This window comes from Acartia tonsa, chromosome 14 (assembly GCF_053477335.1).
Source record: "Acartia tonsa isolate MP-2025a chromosome 14, ASM5347733v1, whole genome shotgun sequence".
Taxonomy (NCBI): Eukaryota; Metazoa; Arthropoda; class Copepoda; order Calanoida; family Acartiidae; genus Acartia; species Acartia tonsa.
The window spans coordinates 29,406,159-29,424,499 of NC_137273.1; the positions used below are offsets into that span (position 1 = coordinate 29,406,159).

Sequence of the window (18,341 nt, forward strand, 5' to 3'; positions counted from 1 at the left end):
TTGAATTTTTTTTTCGACGTTACCGAAAAATACCCCGCGCGAACTTTGGTCATTTTTGAAAAAAATATTAACTGTACATTTAAGCTCTCAACGGATTTGGAAAGAGCGGGCAATTCTTAGTTCAAAAGGTTTTTACGGATCAGTTCTAGGTCTTACCAATTTTTGTGTAGGTCGATCTTTATACACATAGGTGAAAAAAATTTTGAAAAAAAAATTTTTTCGTCCGACTTTGAGACCCCAAAAGTACCCTTAAAATTTATCTCACAAAAATTTCATTTTATACTTTTTTGTAGGCAATTTAATAAGGAACAAATTTGCTTTTATGTTTTTTTTTCTGTCAGTCGATTAAAACATGGAGAAAAATGTCATTTTCTGAAGGTGGGTAAAAAATTACCGGTAATGCCCCTTACCGGTTAATGCCCCGCTTGACCCTAAATACTTTTAAACAAAAAAAAATTTTAAAAATGAAAGTTTTTGATCAGTCAAATTGTTAAGATCTAAAATTGAAAATATTTTTATCTAATATAAAAAAGTCATATAAAAAAAATTCTAAATGTCAAATTTCTTTTTTAAAATGAACTGGATATTTGTTCTAAATCTTTTTAAAAAAATTAAATGTAGATTGGCAATAATTTTAATTACAAAACATGTTTGTTTGGCGTTATAAGCGTAATGGATTTTAGTAATAATCACATAAAGAAAGCGTAGGTATATAAATGATATATCTTAATTTATTTTTACATATTATTACATAAATATAAAGCAATTTTTGTTGTTGTTTTTTCAACGTCGTTTTACAGCTTTGCTTCGTGGTGAGTTTCTATAGCCCGCACCATTTTCTGACAATCCTAAAAAAATGATACAGTTTAGCTAAGGAATCCTAGTATGAAAATAACAGAATGTCTGTATGTCTATCTGCACTAGGCTCTCGCTAATCACAGGACTGGTATAGACCTCCTTTAGGGTGAAGCTTCTTCTTGGTTAAATGAAGTTTTATAATTATTTTAAGGGAGGGTACCTACAACTTCCCCAATCTCGTTAAAAGTTTTCATTCTAATCTAATAAAACCAAATTAGAAATGGATGGTCGATATTCTACCATCATCCTTCCCCATAGTGCCTCTAGAGTCATCTAATGGAATAGCCGCTAGCTTAGTAAAAAAAAAAACAAGACAATTTCATCATAGTGAAGCTAGGAGATTTTGAAATTTCTTTGATGAAAATACTAATACATAAAACCTAAGAATAAGGTAAAACTAACCATAAAATCTTATATCGAAAATACAATTTGGAGGGCAGATATAAAGGTCGTCATTACTACTAAGACAAACCCGGCCAAAACAGCTGATTTTACCTGATTTGTGTTGTTTTCGTTTGGGGGTTCCAGAGTCATACATATCCTCCTGCATCTGGAAGTTGTTAAACATTTTAACCAATAAATTTTAATCTACAGAAGTGGTAATTTTGATTATATTCATTATTCATTGGGGATGTATATCAAAATATCATCCATTGTATTATTCCAGAAATTCAGTTAGAATTAGAATTATATTTATAGACTTAATATCTATCTTTTCCAGTATGGCTTCAAAACTGGTTCTAAGCCATAGTGAAAATATGTATCGTATCTTAATTCGCACGATCTTTGACTGGAAGTACTGAATCTGCACTGCGAAGTGAGGGTAATGACTTGCGCCTGTTTTGGACTAAGACATTCCCCAATAATGTAACTATTTATATCGCGCACCTGACATATCAGAAGTAGGAACCAATTTTATCGTTTTTTAGTTATGACGTGGTGTTGGGCCGAGATTCGAACTCAACTTTGAGCGGATGCACTACGTGTTACGCCTCAGTCTCGTGTAATTTGGCCAGGAATCCTGAAAGTAGCTTGGTACTACCTGACTCATATACTTGAATAGATCTTCATCATCTTCAACTAGAAGTAGGTTCTCCTTCTCTATTCCACTACCTAGCAAAGCAACATACACCATAATAAACAAAATTAGTTGTCATGAAATCTGATGCCTTTTTAAACTGATAACGAGATTTTTTTCTTTTCATATACAAAGATATACAGAACTTAAACATGTAAAAATTATTTCCAGTATGGATTATAAACCGATAAGTATCCGATGGATTAGAGCCGGTTCTCTGCCTTTCTGAAAAATCATTTATAGCATAAAATTACAGACAATTTTCTGCGAATATTAAAATGAAAAGTAATAAAATCAATATTAGTTTTGTTACGTAGTGCCTTCGGCCCCTCAGGGCTAACAAACCTGTTTTAATCTTATAATTTTTCATTTTAATATCAGCGGAAGGCTGTCTATAATACGATGCAATAAATAATTATTCCGAAACTAACTAGCAAAACAGGTTTGTTATCAATATATATTTTTCAAAATAGCAAAAATACTCTGAGAGTATTTGTGCCTTTCTATACGTCCGTTTGTCTGTAATGAAGGTGCATTTAAAGGGGAGGTTGCACGAAGTGCATTTAAACTGGAAATTAGTGAACTGAATATTTTTTCTGTTCATTAGTTTTAACTACATATATAGGACATATATTTGAAAGAATTTCTATTTTCTACCAAGTAGTTTTTAAAATATCAAGACTTGAAAATCATATTTTTTGGATATATTTATTCAACTGAAATGGGTATCCAGTTTTCACAAAAACAGCATGATTACTATTTTGGTGGTGCCTAATTGATTGCTTTTTGTTGTAATACCAAATTATACTTTTTAGATGGTACTTTTGTAACTTATGCTTGCAATCAAACTCGTTAAATGCACTTCATGCAACTATCCCTTTAGTGATTAATTCTTAACTGTAATACCGGGACATAGGTTAATCAAGCGTCCCTAAAAAGAAGAACTCAATCCCTTCATTTGTTATTGAAATCTTAAGCTAAAGATAAAAAAAACTTACTACTTTATGTAATGGTACTAGCGGCTTCGCCCTTAGCCTCTAGGGGCTGGGGGGGGGGGGGGGGGGGCTTTGCCCCAAGAGGTTTAATCAAACCAATTTTTCGTATTTTTTAGATTTAAAAGAAATTTTTTTTAAAGAAAATAGTTATAAACCTTCACAGGACCTATGAGAAGCTACCCTGTAAAGGAGAACCCGATCGGTTCAGCGGTTAGCGAGATCCTTCGCTACAAACAAACAGACAGACAGGCAGACAGACAGACAAACAGACAGACAAACAGACAGACAAACAAACAGACAAACAAACAGACAGACATCGTTCTACTTTGTGTTATAGATATATTTCTTAAGCATATAAAAGTTGCTCTTCCTGTACTAACTCGTTGAGCAGTTAAGGCGCCATTTCTGGCTAGACCAGTATTTAAACTTGCAAAGCTGCCTCCCCTTGCAGGTCTCTGCTCTATACCTGACACAATTTTGTAATTGATATAGGATACATGGATATTGTGCCAGGGAAACTTTTGTCGTCAATTTAGGTTGATAATATAGTCCTCAGATATTGGTCAATACGTTCCTCCATAGTCAGGAGGGGGGATTGGGTAGTCATAAGGGAGGAGGGTATCGTTATATCAGCCAGCTGGGAGTAACATTTCAACAGGGTATGCGAGAATCTATCACAATATCCAAATATTCTATATCCATTATTGTACAGTTATCAAGAAAGCATAAAAAATTCAGCAAAGTATTAAAACAACAGCTAAGATAAAACATTCCTAAATCTTAGAAAGTGGGAGGTAGGTTGTGCTTATTTCCGTAGATGTATGAGTTTTAAGAATTTAAAATAGAAGTAGAACTCTAATATTTGGCATGGCAGTTGCTTTAATGGGGTATAACGTGGATATTGTACTATTTTTGAGCAACTGCCATGCAAAATTTTAGAGTTCTACTCATATTTTAAAGTCTTGAAATTCACACCTTAACGGAATTTAAGCACAGCCTACCTCCCCTTTTATAAAAGTTGCATTGCATATGATATCTCCTCATAAATTACCAGCTCTCCGAAAGGCAGAATCTTTTACATGGACTCCAGGGGGAGGATTCGTTTTCCGTACATGATAAGTCAGGAATAAGTTATAGCCAAAAAGCGAAATAAATCAAAAATAATATTTGGTGACGCAGATTAAAAGGTCGTTTTTACTACAAAGTGTTGCCTCGCAAAATCACGAAAAAATAAGATGAAAAAACAAATATTTTTTCGAAATAATTCAGTTCATTTGTTGATTACAGCTGATGATCAGTACCTGAGGGCGCATCTGAGGTACTGAGACGTTGCTTCTCCTGAAATTTCTTCTGGAGTTCCCGCTGCTTCCTTAGCCGCTCCTACAAAGGGAATTGTAGTTTTCACAATATTGCGCAAAGTTGTGAGTAAGATTCCAGTCAAATGCGCTTATTAAGTCAAACTGTTTTCAAATATGCGTTTAATTAGGTATACTATGCGTTTGGTCAACATTAAGAACAGTTAGACCTAATAAGCGCATTTGATTGGAAGCTTGCTCACAATTTTACGCAATATTGTGAAAGCTACAATTCCCTTTTTTACGAGATTAATGATTTAAAGATGTTTTATACATCTAGAAACATTCTTGAAAGCTAACAGTTCGTATAAAGCTTTCTATAAAGTATAAATACTAAATAGGTATTAGCAAGTTCAATTGGAATAGAGTTCAAAATATTGCATTAGTGTATATTCAAATGAGGAAGATAACAGACAGATAAGACATAAAAAATTGGCCGATGTTGTACAGTACATGTCCAATGATGATACACAAAATTACCTCTTCTAAGGTACATTAAGTCACGTGGTTAAAACATTGACACTCAAACAAATAAACCAACCAATCAAAATTTAATTAAAGTCCCCCAAATTTGTCAAGCCAACTAATAAGGAAACTTTATCGCGAAACTTTGGGGACTTAATACCTGTAGTGTAGATCCCTGGCAATAAATTACCTGTCGTTTCTTTTCCCCCTCATCAACTGTACCGCTAAGAGACTCATCTGCCTGGGTAGTATCTTTAACACCAGCTGTACTATTTACATACACATTTTTGAATAAATAAATCTTATATTAAGTAAGTATCAAAGTAACCGGATATCTGTCTGTCTATCTGTTTGTACCAAAGGATCTCGTATTATAAAAAGTAGTAAGGTTTTTTTTTGTCTGTAACTGAAGATACAGAACTGATTGAGCTCTTCCATTTAAGGAAGCTTAACATAAGTCATGGGATGTTTTTTTTAGATTTGAGGCTTGGAAAGGTTTTCGGCCATTTTTTCTGCTCCACATCGATCTTACCAGATAGAGCCCCTAGAGATGATAGGGGCGAAGCCGCTAGCAATATCTACATTGTATATTATGGTATGGGTTTGTTTGTCAGTTAAGATCTTGCCAACTACTGATTCAGTTGAGTTCTCTCTATTATAGAGAAACTTCGCATGGAATCCAGGATGGTTTATGGCTATTTTTATTATCCCTTTCTACCTCTTTAAATACAGAGTCCCTTTAACACAATTAACAGTATCTATAATATTATATTACATATTTTTAATAAGTTAATCTTATTATATATATCGTACTAAGGTTTATGTTTGTCATTTAACCACTGCACTGTTCCCCTCAAACTTTGAAACCCTCATTTTACTCCCTCAAACCTTTAAAACACCTCATTTTACCCCTCTTAAAAGAGCTTACACGTCCTTGGGAGTTAAGTAAGGATTTATATTCGAATTAATATTCATTAGATGTTTTACATATCCACAAATGCCTGATAATATTATCATTGTTGGCATCCTCAGGTTCTTGTTTCACCCCTCCAGCTACTGCGCAGCCATTCTCGTCACCAGCTTTCACATTCTAAATGTTGACAATATTCAGGGATAAGCCAATAGCCAATAAATTGGCTTACATCCCCAATAATGATACACAAAAGTTTACAATAAGTGGTTGAAACAGGTAGTAATATTCATTGAGAGTATCTAGATACAATACATGATTTTCCAGTATGGTTCAGAACCGGTTATTAATCAATCCAGCGGATAATAATCGGTATCAAAGCCATACTAGAAATCGTTTATTGTTGAGTATGTCATAAAAACTGTGTTTTTACCTCATTGAGAGCAAACTTGTACACTTTTTTCTTCCATTCGGGAGTAGCACCCTTCGCTTCAGCTTTCACAGATCTAAAAAAATCTTAAAATTTGTAACAACACAGCATAATATGGGGTATTTTTTTACTATCAGCGAAAAGCTGTCTAGAACAATACAATAAAAGAATTTTTAGTAAGGCACAGAACCTGATATAATCCAACGAATATCAATCGGTTTCGAAACTATATGGGGAAAATATTCAGGGATCTAAAGGGATAAGACAATTGACATTAAATAAATGTACAATGATACAAAAGATTACCCTTTCTGCAGATTACAATTAGTAGTTGAAACTTTTGGACACTCAACCTAATTGACCTATCGGCTACCAATTAAAATTCATTAAAGTCTCCAAATTTATTAAGCCAACGAATAAGAAAACACTATTATAAAACTTTGGGGACTAGAGTAATAACCAGCCCAAAGTCCCCTCCATCCCTCGAAAATATTACCTCACTGGATCATCATTATTTTCAGTATTGTCTGCAGATGTGGCAGCACTAGGTACCGCGGCTGATGGTGGGTTCGGAGCCGACGCTTTGCTCGCAGTTGCAGTCAGTGTATCTGAGCAGAAAAAAAAAATATTTTTGTTTGCTCGGAAGTTAATCATGTGTCAATGTCAGTTTTTTGACATAATTAAATTTTTTGAAATAACAGGATGAATCTATTAAAATATCTTGATAACCTCTGTACTGATATGGCTCTTCTTTACAATTAAGCTTTTAATGGGTCTTGGGAAGTTTTTTTTTATCTATTTTAGGAAGAGTACTTTCATTCCCTCCCCCTTTTTATAAATAATCCTTTTTCAAACTAAAATTAAGAAAGGTCTAACGAACAGTATGCAACTGTAACGTGTTTTCTTTACTGTAGTGTAATTAACATCTAAAATATATACAAGTAGCGGCTACGCCCATAGAGGCCTCTAGGGAAACATAAATGTTTTCTTTCCAATCTTATCTATGTTAAGATCAGGTGTTTACCAAAAATACCCGCTAGGCGGCGTTTTCTACTATTTTCTTAGTTTTAGCGTTTTCTCTTGGGAGGGTGGTGGTAACCTCCCCCCCCCCCCCCCCCCCAAATAGCTATAAACCTTCCCAAGGCCATGAGAAGCTAACCTAAAAAGGTGAGCAGTCAGTAAAGCGGTTAGTTAAAGACACCCTATTATTTAATTAAAATGATATATAGTGTAATTGTTAAAATTGACTAGGTACCTACCTAATTTGGCTCTGTGGGCCTCCCGTTTTCTAAGATTTCTTGTTCTAATCTCTGACAGGTTTATCCCAACGTCGTCTGGCAGATTCTCATGTTCAGCATACACAGGCTTGTCCTTCGCTTTTCCTGTAATATTACAATGGATATAGGATATACGTGAATAAAATATCGTCAATATAGTTTGCTAACCTTGACATCACTTATTTGTCAGTTTATTTATCCAGTATGAGGGGAGGGAATGGGGTAATGGGGGTGGATGGGGCCGGGGTATCATTATTTTAGCCAGCTACCAGCATCACTTTATCAGAGTAGATAAAAATCTGATGCAACACCCAAGTAATAATAAATAGATTCTAGTAACATTACAAGCTTTAGAAATGGATATTAAATATGTGGATGTTGTGAGATATTCTTGCATTGCATATCATAATAAAATGTTTCTCTAATCTGGCTAATATAACGATGATCGATACCTAATCAATTCCTACAAAAATTCTGGATCTACTGCAGTTCACGATAAAATATTGCTGGTAACAAATATTGCCAAAAATCTATGAATTTTAAAGTCTGCTAGCTGCCAAACGGCTGAACGTACAGATCATGCCCGCACACTGTTTTAAGCGGCATAAGAAGGCCTAAAATAATCTGGAAAAGCCATAAACAATAATGCATAAATATCTCGCAGTGCAGAGAAATGCGCGAAAAAGGCATATTTTACGCGTGAAGCTTTCCCTGTGCATCATTGGATCTTGGCTATTCCAGATTATTTGTAGGCCTTCTTATACCGTTTAAAATGGTGTGCGGCTATGATCTGTACGTTCAGCCGTTTGGCAGCTAGAAGCCTTTAAAGTTCATAGATTTTCGGCAATATTCGTTACCAGCAATATTTTACCGTGAACTGCAGTAGATCCAAAATTCTTTCTAATAAGTTCAAAGAAGACTTCTACAACATACAAAGGCTTCATCTAATTATAATTTTCATGAAAAATAATAAATAATCTAAAAGCAGAGTACATGAATGTACAAAAATAGATCATTCATTGGTTATTATTAACTTTCCTTTATAATTAAATTTTCTTTGAAAAATGAAAACAAATTTAGTTATAAAAAACAGGATGTTAAATTGATAATTTAACCGAAAAAAAATATTATTGGTTAAATCTTTTTTCCACGCAATGAACCACTCGACCACCCTCCTTAACCCTGAGCTAGGTACATAAATAGATATCATGTATCGTAACCTAAAATACTAATAAGTTACTATCATTGTCATATGTTATGAAAGATATGCATTAATAATATGAATAATAAACATATGCAATCTCTTTCAGGAAGAAACCTAGTAAACTTTATTAATATGCAATCTCTTTCAGGAAAGAAATCAATTAGTTAATACAATTGTAACTTTATTAGTAACTCGCCCTAATTATATGCACCTTAGAGGAAATAAATCTTATCTTATCTTATCTAACCCAGAATATCTAAAAGGATTCAAAATGCAAGGACATATATTTTTTTAACTCTTATTTTATACATCTTAATTGGAACTGATAATCTATTTAATAGTGAAACAATTTTCTTCCACCAATAAAAAGTTAAAGAAATAACCTGTGTTTATTATAATATAGTATTTTTTATTGATATTTCATAATTTTTATCTTTTCTTTCTATCATTTTTATGATTACTAAACATCTGCTCTAACATCTCTTTGTCCATCGATATTTTTGTGCTTTGTTACTTATGGATGTTGTCATTCTTGTCCCCACCCCCTAGAATTAAAAATATGGAGAATGGGGGAGAATATGGTCCACTTTGTAAACACGGGATTCTGTTAGTTTTCTTGTGAATGTAATTTTTATTTTCTTTAAAATTGGTTCAATAGAGGATATAGAATATATGTGGATATTATGACAGGGGGAAAATTTAGTTAATTTAGGTTGCTTACATGGACATCACTTTTTGGTTAGTTTGTTCATCCAGTAGGGATGAACTAACGAAGGGAATTGGGCAAAGGGAGTGGATGGGGGGAGATTGTTTTTATAGCAAGCTACAAGTCACTTTATAAGAGTGCATAAAAATCTGGTGTAAGATCCAAGTAATCAATAATCCATTGGTTTAATACAAAACGCAACTTCAATTAATTTTCTTAATAAGGGGGGGGGGGGCTTTTAATGCAACCATCTCGTAATCAATGATTAAATGACACTTAGAATTCGAATTTCGATCTGAAATTTTGCATGAATAATCCTTGGTAGGTCTATTTTCCCTAAATCGAACAAAAAGTTGGAAAAGTAACGGCTAACGGCCGGCGGCTCAGCCGTTTTTCCTTTTTTAGGCTGTCTTATTTGCCCTGAAAATAGGCAAAAAGCGGCTAAACGGCTGAGCCGCCAGCCGTTGCTTTTCCAACTTTTTCATTGATTTAGGGAAAATAGACCTACCAAGGATTACTCATGAAAAATTTCAAATCGAAAATCGAATTCTAAGTGCCATTTAATCATTGATTACGAGATGGTTGCATTACCCCCCCTTATGAATATTAAAATCTTAAATTTTTCCAAATAATGATCTATTTTTATCTTAATTATGGAGAAAAAATTAAATAAATATTAATTTTTGGAAAACTTTATGGTTCTATAAATTTTGTGCGCATTTTGTTAGATATTTAATTTTTTATATTTCAAATTTTGATTTAAAACAATGGAAGATAAATGAATGTTCATATCCAATGATATACACAAAATTACCCCTTCTGTAGATTTCAATAAGTGGTTAAAACTTTTGGACACTCATGTTAGTGAGTCAACCAATAAAAATTAAATAAAAAGTCCTCAAAATTGTTCACCCGACGTTATAAAACTTTTAAAAAAACAGCCCAATGTCCCCTCCCCCCCCTGATGATAATAGCTATAAGGGCGATGCTCAGCAAATGTGACAAAACCAACATTAACAAAAATAAAGAGTGACAGCGCTATAAACATTGAACAATTAGAAGTCGAAACAAATATTTGATGTTAATATGGCTATGATTACATTTAAAGACACTGTTATAGAGATGCAAAGCTTTAAATATTATGTCTAACTGTCATAGGAATCAATATTTCAAAAATCAATTTATGCAATGATATAAAATCCATAGGATGATTCTTGCATGTTTGAATTAAATATTAGATCCATATAAAGCTTCACTAAGAGATGCGATTGATAATGAGAATTTTTTACTTGAAATAAATTTCGGAATGGTAAATTAGACTTTTTTAAATATTGGGTTGAGAAAGATTTCTAACTGAATAGGGTAAGGGGGGGGAAATTTCGGTTTTTTTTCGGTTTTTTTGAAAAAAAAATGGGGTAAATATTAATATTTTCAAATAAAACCAAGACCAGTAGAAAGCTTACGGAAAGGACTATCAGGTCCTAAAAGGACATTATCCTAGGACTTTTAGAAGTTGGCCGTAATTGACCGCAAAAAAGTTACCGATATTTCCCCACCACCGGGGGAAATATTGGTAATTTTTTTCAACCTAAAAAAAATCGATGAAAAACGGCCAAAGGGCCAGTCGAACACAAATAATCATAATTAGTATAGGTTATGGGGATTATCCACAAAAAGTTTCATAATGATCGGACTATTCCTTCTATGTTAAAAATGAATTTTTTTGAAAGACGCGAATTTTCGATTTTTTTTTTCGAAAATTTTTTTTTAAAAACTTAAAATTAATATAAAGAAAAAAACGTATTTTATTACTTTTTAGGCCTGATCCTAAAAAAGCTCACATTGAATTATAGATTTAGCCCAAAAAACATGAAAATTGATTAAAAATTGACCTCAAAAATTGAATTTGAAGCAAGTGTCATCTTTGCAAAAAATCTTGACTACATTTTAACCTTAAAAAAATCGATGAAAAAAGGCCAAACGACCAAACAAGCGTAATGAATCATAATTAGTATAGGTGATTGGGATTAACCACAAAAAAATTCATAAAGATCGGACTATTCCTCCTATGTCAAAAATATTTTTTTTTCAAAGGACCAGAAATTTTGATTTTTACCTCGCAAAATTTTGATTAAAAAAATAAAATTAATTTTTATTTTGTTTTTTATCTGTTCTATTCATTTTTAGGCCTAATTCTTAAAAAGTCTATATGGAATAATAGATTTGACAAAAGAAAACATGAAAACATGACCTTAAAAGTTGAATTTTAATTTCTTTTGAAATTACCGATTTTTCCCCCGGCTCCAACTTTGGTCATTTTTGAAAAAAATATTAACCCGATTTTAAAGCTCTCAACGGATTTGGAAAAAGCGGGCAATTTCTAGTTCAAAAAGTTTTTCAGATCAGCTCTAGGTCTTACCAATTTTTGTGTAGGTCGATCTTTACACACCTACTAAAAAATTTTTGGAAAAAAAAAATTTTTCGTCCGACTTTGAGACCCAATAAGTACCCTTAATATTCATCTCACAAAAAATTCATTTTATACTTTTTTGTAGGCAATTTAATAAGGAACAAATTTGCTTTTATGTTTTTTTCTGTTATTTGAAAGGAACATGAAGAAAAAGGTCATTTAATGAAGGTAGGTCGAAATTACCGAGAATAGCCCCTTACCGAAACTTCCCCCCCCTTACCCTATTGTTTTAGGATCTATCATTGACTTACCCTGCAAGACTCGAAGATAATCTTTATCATTCAAACAGTTGCCTAGAGCATTTCCAAAGCTTTTCAGTGCTCGCTTTAAACCGTCTGTGACTGCCTCTTTCTTTGCCTTAAAACAACGTATATTGTATAAGAGAAGTAGATTGTACTAAAAGATCTCGCTAACCCCTCTAGGCTGAAAGGGTTTACCTTTTAGTAAAGCGTCTAGAAGGTCTAAAAGTATTTTCTACATATATTATAAGAAAATGCAATGTTTCCGCTCGTTGTGAAGAAGGCAATAGTTTCAAATCTCTGCCTAACACAGCGTCATATAGAGAGACAGTAAAAATAATTTTTACTGCTACCAAGTTAGCCTTAGGTGCGCGATATTTATAATTGGGAGGACTGCCTTGGTCAAGAATAGGCGCAACTAATTTAGCCCAATTAGTACTAACAGACAAAGGTGGTTCAAACAAAGAGTTGTTTGCTGCGGGTAGTTTGATCATGTAGTCATTTACTGTACTAATCAAATTTGGTTCAGAGATACACCAAAATAAGACATAGTGGGGTATCTCATCCTCAAGGGGTTATATTTTATGGAAATGAGTAATCTCAAAGAGAAGCTAATCCACTCCCCCCTAAAATCATGTCTGTCCGTTTGTTCATACCTTTTCAATGCTGAGAGCTTTGGATCTCATTCCCTCGCACACGCCATACCCAACGTCCTCGTGGAAACTACCATCCTTAATGGATCATTTGAATCAAGGATCATAATTTTAATGAACACTGCAATGCAAGATATTTCTTTTTCAAACTTTAAGGAGAAGTATGCATGAACGAGAGCAAGTAATTCTAAGCACCTTCCAGCAGTGATTCTAAGTATTATATATATACCAGAGTTATGCATAAAATCATTATATCAATTTTAAAATATAAGTTTTACCATAATTCTAATGATAAAAACTTTTAAACGTTAAGCATTTTTTGACTAGGATATATCATCCAATGTTTTGTTGAGTTCAAACTGCTGTGACACAAAAGTTAATTAGAAAAAAGAGATGGTAACTTGTAATATAGTTATCAGTTTTATTAGTGTACTTTCGTAATTTACAGCATTTGATTATGTTTTGGCGTGTTATTTTATTTGAACCTTTGAACTCAACAAAACATTTGATGATATACATGACGATAAACATGCTTAGGTAACATTTCTAAGTTTTATGAATAGAAAACCACGGCGAAGCTTAATTCTTTTAGTTGGTATAACTATATCGAACATCACCCTAGTATATTTAATTTTTCTCACGAAGAAAAGCATTTTATGAAATCAGTATATTTATTAGTGATGGGAATCCGGATCCGGAATCCGAATCCGGAATCCGGAATCCGCCCAATTTTTGGCCAATTTTGGAATCCGAATCCGGATCCGGAATCCGTTTTTTTATAGCGGATTCCGGATTCTAAATTGGTAGGCTAAATTTAATTTGAATAGGTTAGAAAATACCAAGCACATTTTTAGGACATACGTAGCACTTAAATTTTTAAATTTACTAATGTGATGTAAATGTTTTAGTTATGCTGGAAGTCAACACTTTAAACAAATCAAGGCTTCAACCAAGTAACATAGTGATAAATTAACGAAAAAAGCTATCCCTCTGTGACGGACGGCCTTTTAAAATACTGCTAGAATCCGGAATCCGAATCCGGAATCCGCCAAAAATAAGAATCCGGAATCCGCAAGAATCCGTCACTTTTTTTGACGGATTCCTTCAGAATCCGGAATCCGAATCCGGCCCAAAAATTCGACGGATTCCCATCCCTAATATTTATACCTATGTATTTACTATTTATTTTGTTACGAAAAGTAAAAATTAAACGAATAATCCCATCTTTGTTGGCGCAAAACCTCGAACACTGAAATGTTATCATTTTTCTTATCTTATTGATTATTTTACTATCCGCAGAAAATTTGATGAGATAAGTAACTACTTCTTACCTTGAGCTGTACTTTAACAACTGCACTTACACCGACATAAAATTTCCCCTGCATTTTTAGATGTATTCTTTTTAAATATATTTTTGGATATTCTTTTTAAAAAAATAACTTAGTAAGGTATTCTTTAATATAAAATAGTATTTTTTGTCTGAAGCAAAACAAATAGTAGGGGGGGGGGGGGGGGGGGGGAATAACAACAAACATTCAATCACTCCTGAAAAAAATACCACCCATCCCCTCATTCTTTCTATAAATTTTGGAGAAGCTTTTATCCTGGGTTTTAAATTTTTTACAATATCCCCATGACTTTGAGAACGATTCTATGTAAGAGGTACCAAGCCTTTTTATTACTTCTTGGGGCGAAGCCACTAAGAGTAGTAATATCTTATAGCAACGTGGTTGAAATTTATGCAATTGAATTCATGATACAACTATTTCCCTGATTATGATCTACAAAGTCAACAGTTTGAGAGATTATAGAATGGCTCCACCCATTATATCCAAATATTTGATTAGCCAGGTTCACAGATCTAAAAATAATAAATTATAGAGTGGCTCCACCCATTATAACCAAATATTTGATTAGCCAGATTCACAGATCTAAAAATAATAAATTATAGAGTGGCTCCACCCATTATAACCAAATATTTGATTAGCCATGTTCGTTCACAGATCTAAAATAATAAATTAAAGAGTGGCCCCACCCATTATATCCAAATATTTGATTAGCCATGTTCGTTCACAGATCTAAAATAATAAATTATAGAGTGGCTCCACCCATTATTTCCAAATATTGAAACGTTTGGACACTTCTATATGTTTGTAACTAACCAATTAAAATTAAATTAAAGTACCCAATGTTTTTGAGCCAATGAATAGTATAACATTATTATAAAATTTTGGGTACCAGTCTTATTTACAGTCCAATGTCCCCTCCCTTTCCCTAACCAATCATAAAATATAAATAATCTAAATATTACCTCCATCCTTCAATGTAGTTTACTTTTTGTCCGCCAGGTGCCGGCCTTTGGCTAACAAAATTAGGGCCTAGCCTTAGCTGCAAAGCCTAAAATTATAAGGAAAATGTAGATAATGATCCTAGCGGCTTCTCCCATATGGGCCTCAAGGGGAACAATCCTCATAATAAAGTAACAGAATGTTTCTCTGTCTGTCTGTACTGAAGTTTCTCGCTGACCGCCGAATCAATATGGTTCTCCTTTATTTACAGTATAGCTTCTCATAGGTCCTGACAAGGTTTATGGCTATTTTAGGGGAGGGTACCAAAACCAACCCAAGAGTAATCGCAATAAAAAAAAAACATAACCCCATCCAGCGGCGAAAAATATTTTTTGTTTAAACAACTGATCTTATCATTGATTGAAAAGAAAACATTTCACATGCCTCTAGAGGCCTTTAGGGGCTGTAGCCGTTAGTCATGTAAGATAGAGAATCCTTGATCATACACCACAGAAATAAACTTTGAGGTAGGAGCGCTAATTAAAAATAGCTACTTAATCTTATTTTCAAACCATATTTACAAGTTTTTATTGATCCCATAACAAACAAGCTTGAAATAGATTTTATCTGTATTTAAAAAAAAGTTTATTAATAAACTTAATTTCAACTTTAACCTATTTTATAGAAAACTAAATTAATAACATTAAAACAACTTTTCTTGTTTGGATAATACCTATGAAGAGATTTTGACGAGAAAAAATCTTCGAACGATATGTGGTCGAAAAAAAATCAGGGAACATTCTTAGAAAAAATCTTCTAAAATTAGTAATTTGACGTTCGTCTTGCTTATGGCATTAAATTGGGGTGGCAAAGGGTAAATATCTACATCTCATTCCTGACAAACCCCCCCCCCCCACAAAAAAAAAATGAATTTGGAGGAAAATGAGTTAAAACCTGTTTACCTTGTTAATAGCTTGCTGTTCCTCTGAACTAAACTCAGAATTTCCAAATCTAGGTAAAAAAACATTCTTTTATATAAAGTAGTAAGCTTTTTTTGTCTGCAGCAAAGGATCTCGCTAATACTGGACTGATTTGGTTCTCCTTAACAGTAAAGATTCTTACAGGTTATGGGAAGGTTTATTACTATTTGAGAGGAAACCCTCCTAAGAGAAATCACACCTAAAAAATTGCCCCCAATTTTGTTTACTTGTTCTTTTTAAAATTTTAAATTGAAAATAAGGCCGGGGATGGTCGACATCAAGTTACAATTTGAGGGAAGATTATACGCTTGTGATGGTTTTAAACTATTTCAGTTATAAATTTTTAGTATGGTTTTTGGCTATTTTTTCAGCAAACCCTATTCTAAAATCAACTTTACTTATTGATATCAGATGCTTCGCTTCTGTCCATTTTTAATTCATTTCTTCTTCTGAAATTAAGTTTTAATAAAAATATTTATTAATTTAATTAGGTAGGTAAGTAGGTACCTAATAACTATGGCAAAAAATAATTTAGGAACATCCCATAATAGAAAATAATATGTTTTTTTTTCATGTCTTAAGCTAAATATCTCGAAAATGGCTGTCAATTTTGGTTGTACTGTTCTTTTTTGGGAATCTTTGGCTGGTATAGGCAATTTTTCTTACCCTTCCCGACCGCACCTTAAGACTAGGGACAAAGCACTTGATGTTTTATAATGTACAATGACATGAAGGATAAAAAAAATTACATTTTTAGTTGACTAATTAATTTTTTGATTAATTGAATAACTTTCATTCTTCCATCTTTGCCTGCTTTCTCCTTCCAAACAATCATATCCTTGTTATAATTATTTAAAGATTCATAATAAGGTTCTTTCTCAGCATCACTTAAAGTTTTCCATTGCATCATGCACTTTGCCAATCTTCCATTGGCCTTTCCCTCGTAGGATTTATAATTTTTCTGATAGTAACAAATAGCTGGGTTAACATAGGTAGGTTTATCAAATTGTAAACTTTTCAATCTTTCCTTTAAACTAGATTCAAGATTTTTAATAATTTCGGCCCTGCCATCTTTTTCCACTTTATCTTTCCATTTATCCAAATCTAGTCGAGATTCATCAAACTTTTTCTGATAAGCTTTTCTTTCCTGTTCATCCATTAACTTGTGTTCTTTTTCTGCTGCCTTCATTACAGCTGCTTCCATATTACCTTTACTAATGGATATAAATTATGTGGATATTGTGAGATATTCTCGCATACCCTGATAAAATGTTTCTTCCACTTGGCTAATACAACAATCCCCCTCCCCTTATGACTTTACCCTTTCCCTAACCATGAAGGAACGTATTGAATTGACCAATATCAGAGGACTATAATAGCAACCTAAATTACCCTGTCATAATATCCACGTATTCTATAATATCCATTCCTTTAGTAGTTCTCAAACCATCTGCCATTTGAAAACTCCAATTATTTTTATAATGAGTAGGTCTGTCAGCCAGTAATTCTTCTATTTCATTCTTGAGCTGCTCAATTTCTTTAACAGTATCATCAGCCTTATATTCTTTCATATTATTGTTATAAATATCTTTATACTTCTCTTTCTCTGTCTCACTTAATTCATTCCATTTCTGAGAATAATGACGTCCAATGAAGGGATCTAAAGGGATATGTACATCCCCAGTGATGATACAAAAAATTACAAGTTGTTAATCAAGCCAATAAAAGAACGTTTTTATAAAACTTTGGGGACTAGTGTAATAAACAGCCCAATGTCCCCCATCTCTGAGTCCTATGGGTTGGGGGAAAAGAGGGGTGTTTACCCACTAAACCTATGAAACCCCTTATTTACTACCCCTTTAAGTTTTTTCAAAAATACATTAGATTACCCCCTCAAAACTTTGAAAACCCCTCATTTAACCCCCCCCCCCAAAAAAAAAAAAAATAAAAGCTTAGACGTCCTTGCCTGAGCAGCGGCTTGTGATATTTCTACATTAGTATAGCTCGGATATTCTTCTTTAAGCCTTGGATAATAGATATATTATTACCTGGATGTTAACCCATATTCTCATGTTCTCTAATAAAATGAAACGTACAGTGGGCTAAAATAATGGGGATATACCCACTTTACCCCATCCCCTCCTGTACTACTGGATGAACGAACTGACCATTAAATGAGTTTATTGTTGACAACCAAAATTGACGACGATTTTTTCCCTGTCATAACATCCATGTATGTTCTATATCCATTCCTTGGATAAATTGCATTTCTGTAGGCAAAAAATACGCTTGGTGGTCGTGAATTGAACGCTTTTTTGGAACATATGGTTGATACGCTAAAATGTTTTATATCAGCAATGTGTTGAAAAATAATAATGCATTGTTGGCTGGTTATTACTGGTCTAAATATTCTGTGAAGCATTTTTAATTTAA

At 33.2% G+C, this 18,341-nt stretch overlaps 1 protein-coding gene across 2 annotated transcripts; it reads right to left on the reverse strand.

Moving 5' to 3' along the window:
• Positions 1-730: 730 nt before the first annotated feature.
• On the reverse strand, positions 731-16,359 carry LOC145306611 (uncharacterized). 2 transcript variants are annotated; one of them, XM_080148837.1, is made up of 17 exons: positions 16,307-16,359; positions 15,891-15,939; positions 14,952-15,037; positions 14,409-14,501; positions 13,972-14,017; positions 12,644-12,718; positions 12,000-12,105; positions 7,351-7,473; positions 6,588-6,699; positions 6,095-6,167; positions 5,753-5,841; positions 4,942-5,020; positions 4,233-4,311; positions 3,301-3,397; positions 1,901-1,970; positions 1,354-1,408; positions 731-848 (listed from the first exon to the last, which is right to left on the reverse strand). In XM_080148837.1, the coding sequence occupies exons 1-17, from the start codon at positions 16,336-16,338 to the stop codon at positions 784-786; spliced, it is 1,329 nt and encodes a 442-aa protein (XP_080004963.1). In that variant the 5' UTR covers positions 16,339-16,359; the 3' UTR covers positions 731-783. The 2 variants fall into 2 exon arrangements, with proteins under 2 accessions (XP_080004963.1, XP_080004964.1); XM_080148838.1 differs by lacking the exon at positions 3,301-3,397 and having other exon boundaries at positions 1,901-1,971.
• Positions 16,360-18,341: the final 1,982 nt, after the last annotated feature.

What these genes read in the sequence shown, in the direction of transcription:
- LOC145306611 (XM_080148837.1), bottom strand. Translation starts at nt 16,338, where the DNA reads ATGGACAGAAGCGAAGCATCTGATATCAATAA. An exon ending in GGCCCACAGAGCCAAATTAG is followed by an intron (nt 6,700 to 7,350) that starts GTAGGTACCTAG and finishes TTTTCTGCTCAG; the next exon opens with ATACACTGACTGCAACTGCG. An exon ending in GCTCAACGAGTTAGTACAGG is followed by an intron (nt 1,971 to 3,300) that starts AAGAGCAACTTT and finishes TGCTTTGCTAGG; the next exon opens with TAGTGGAATAGAGAAGGAGA.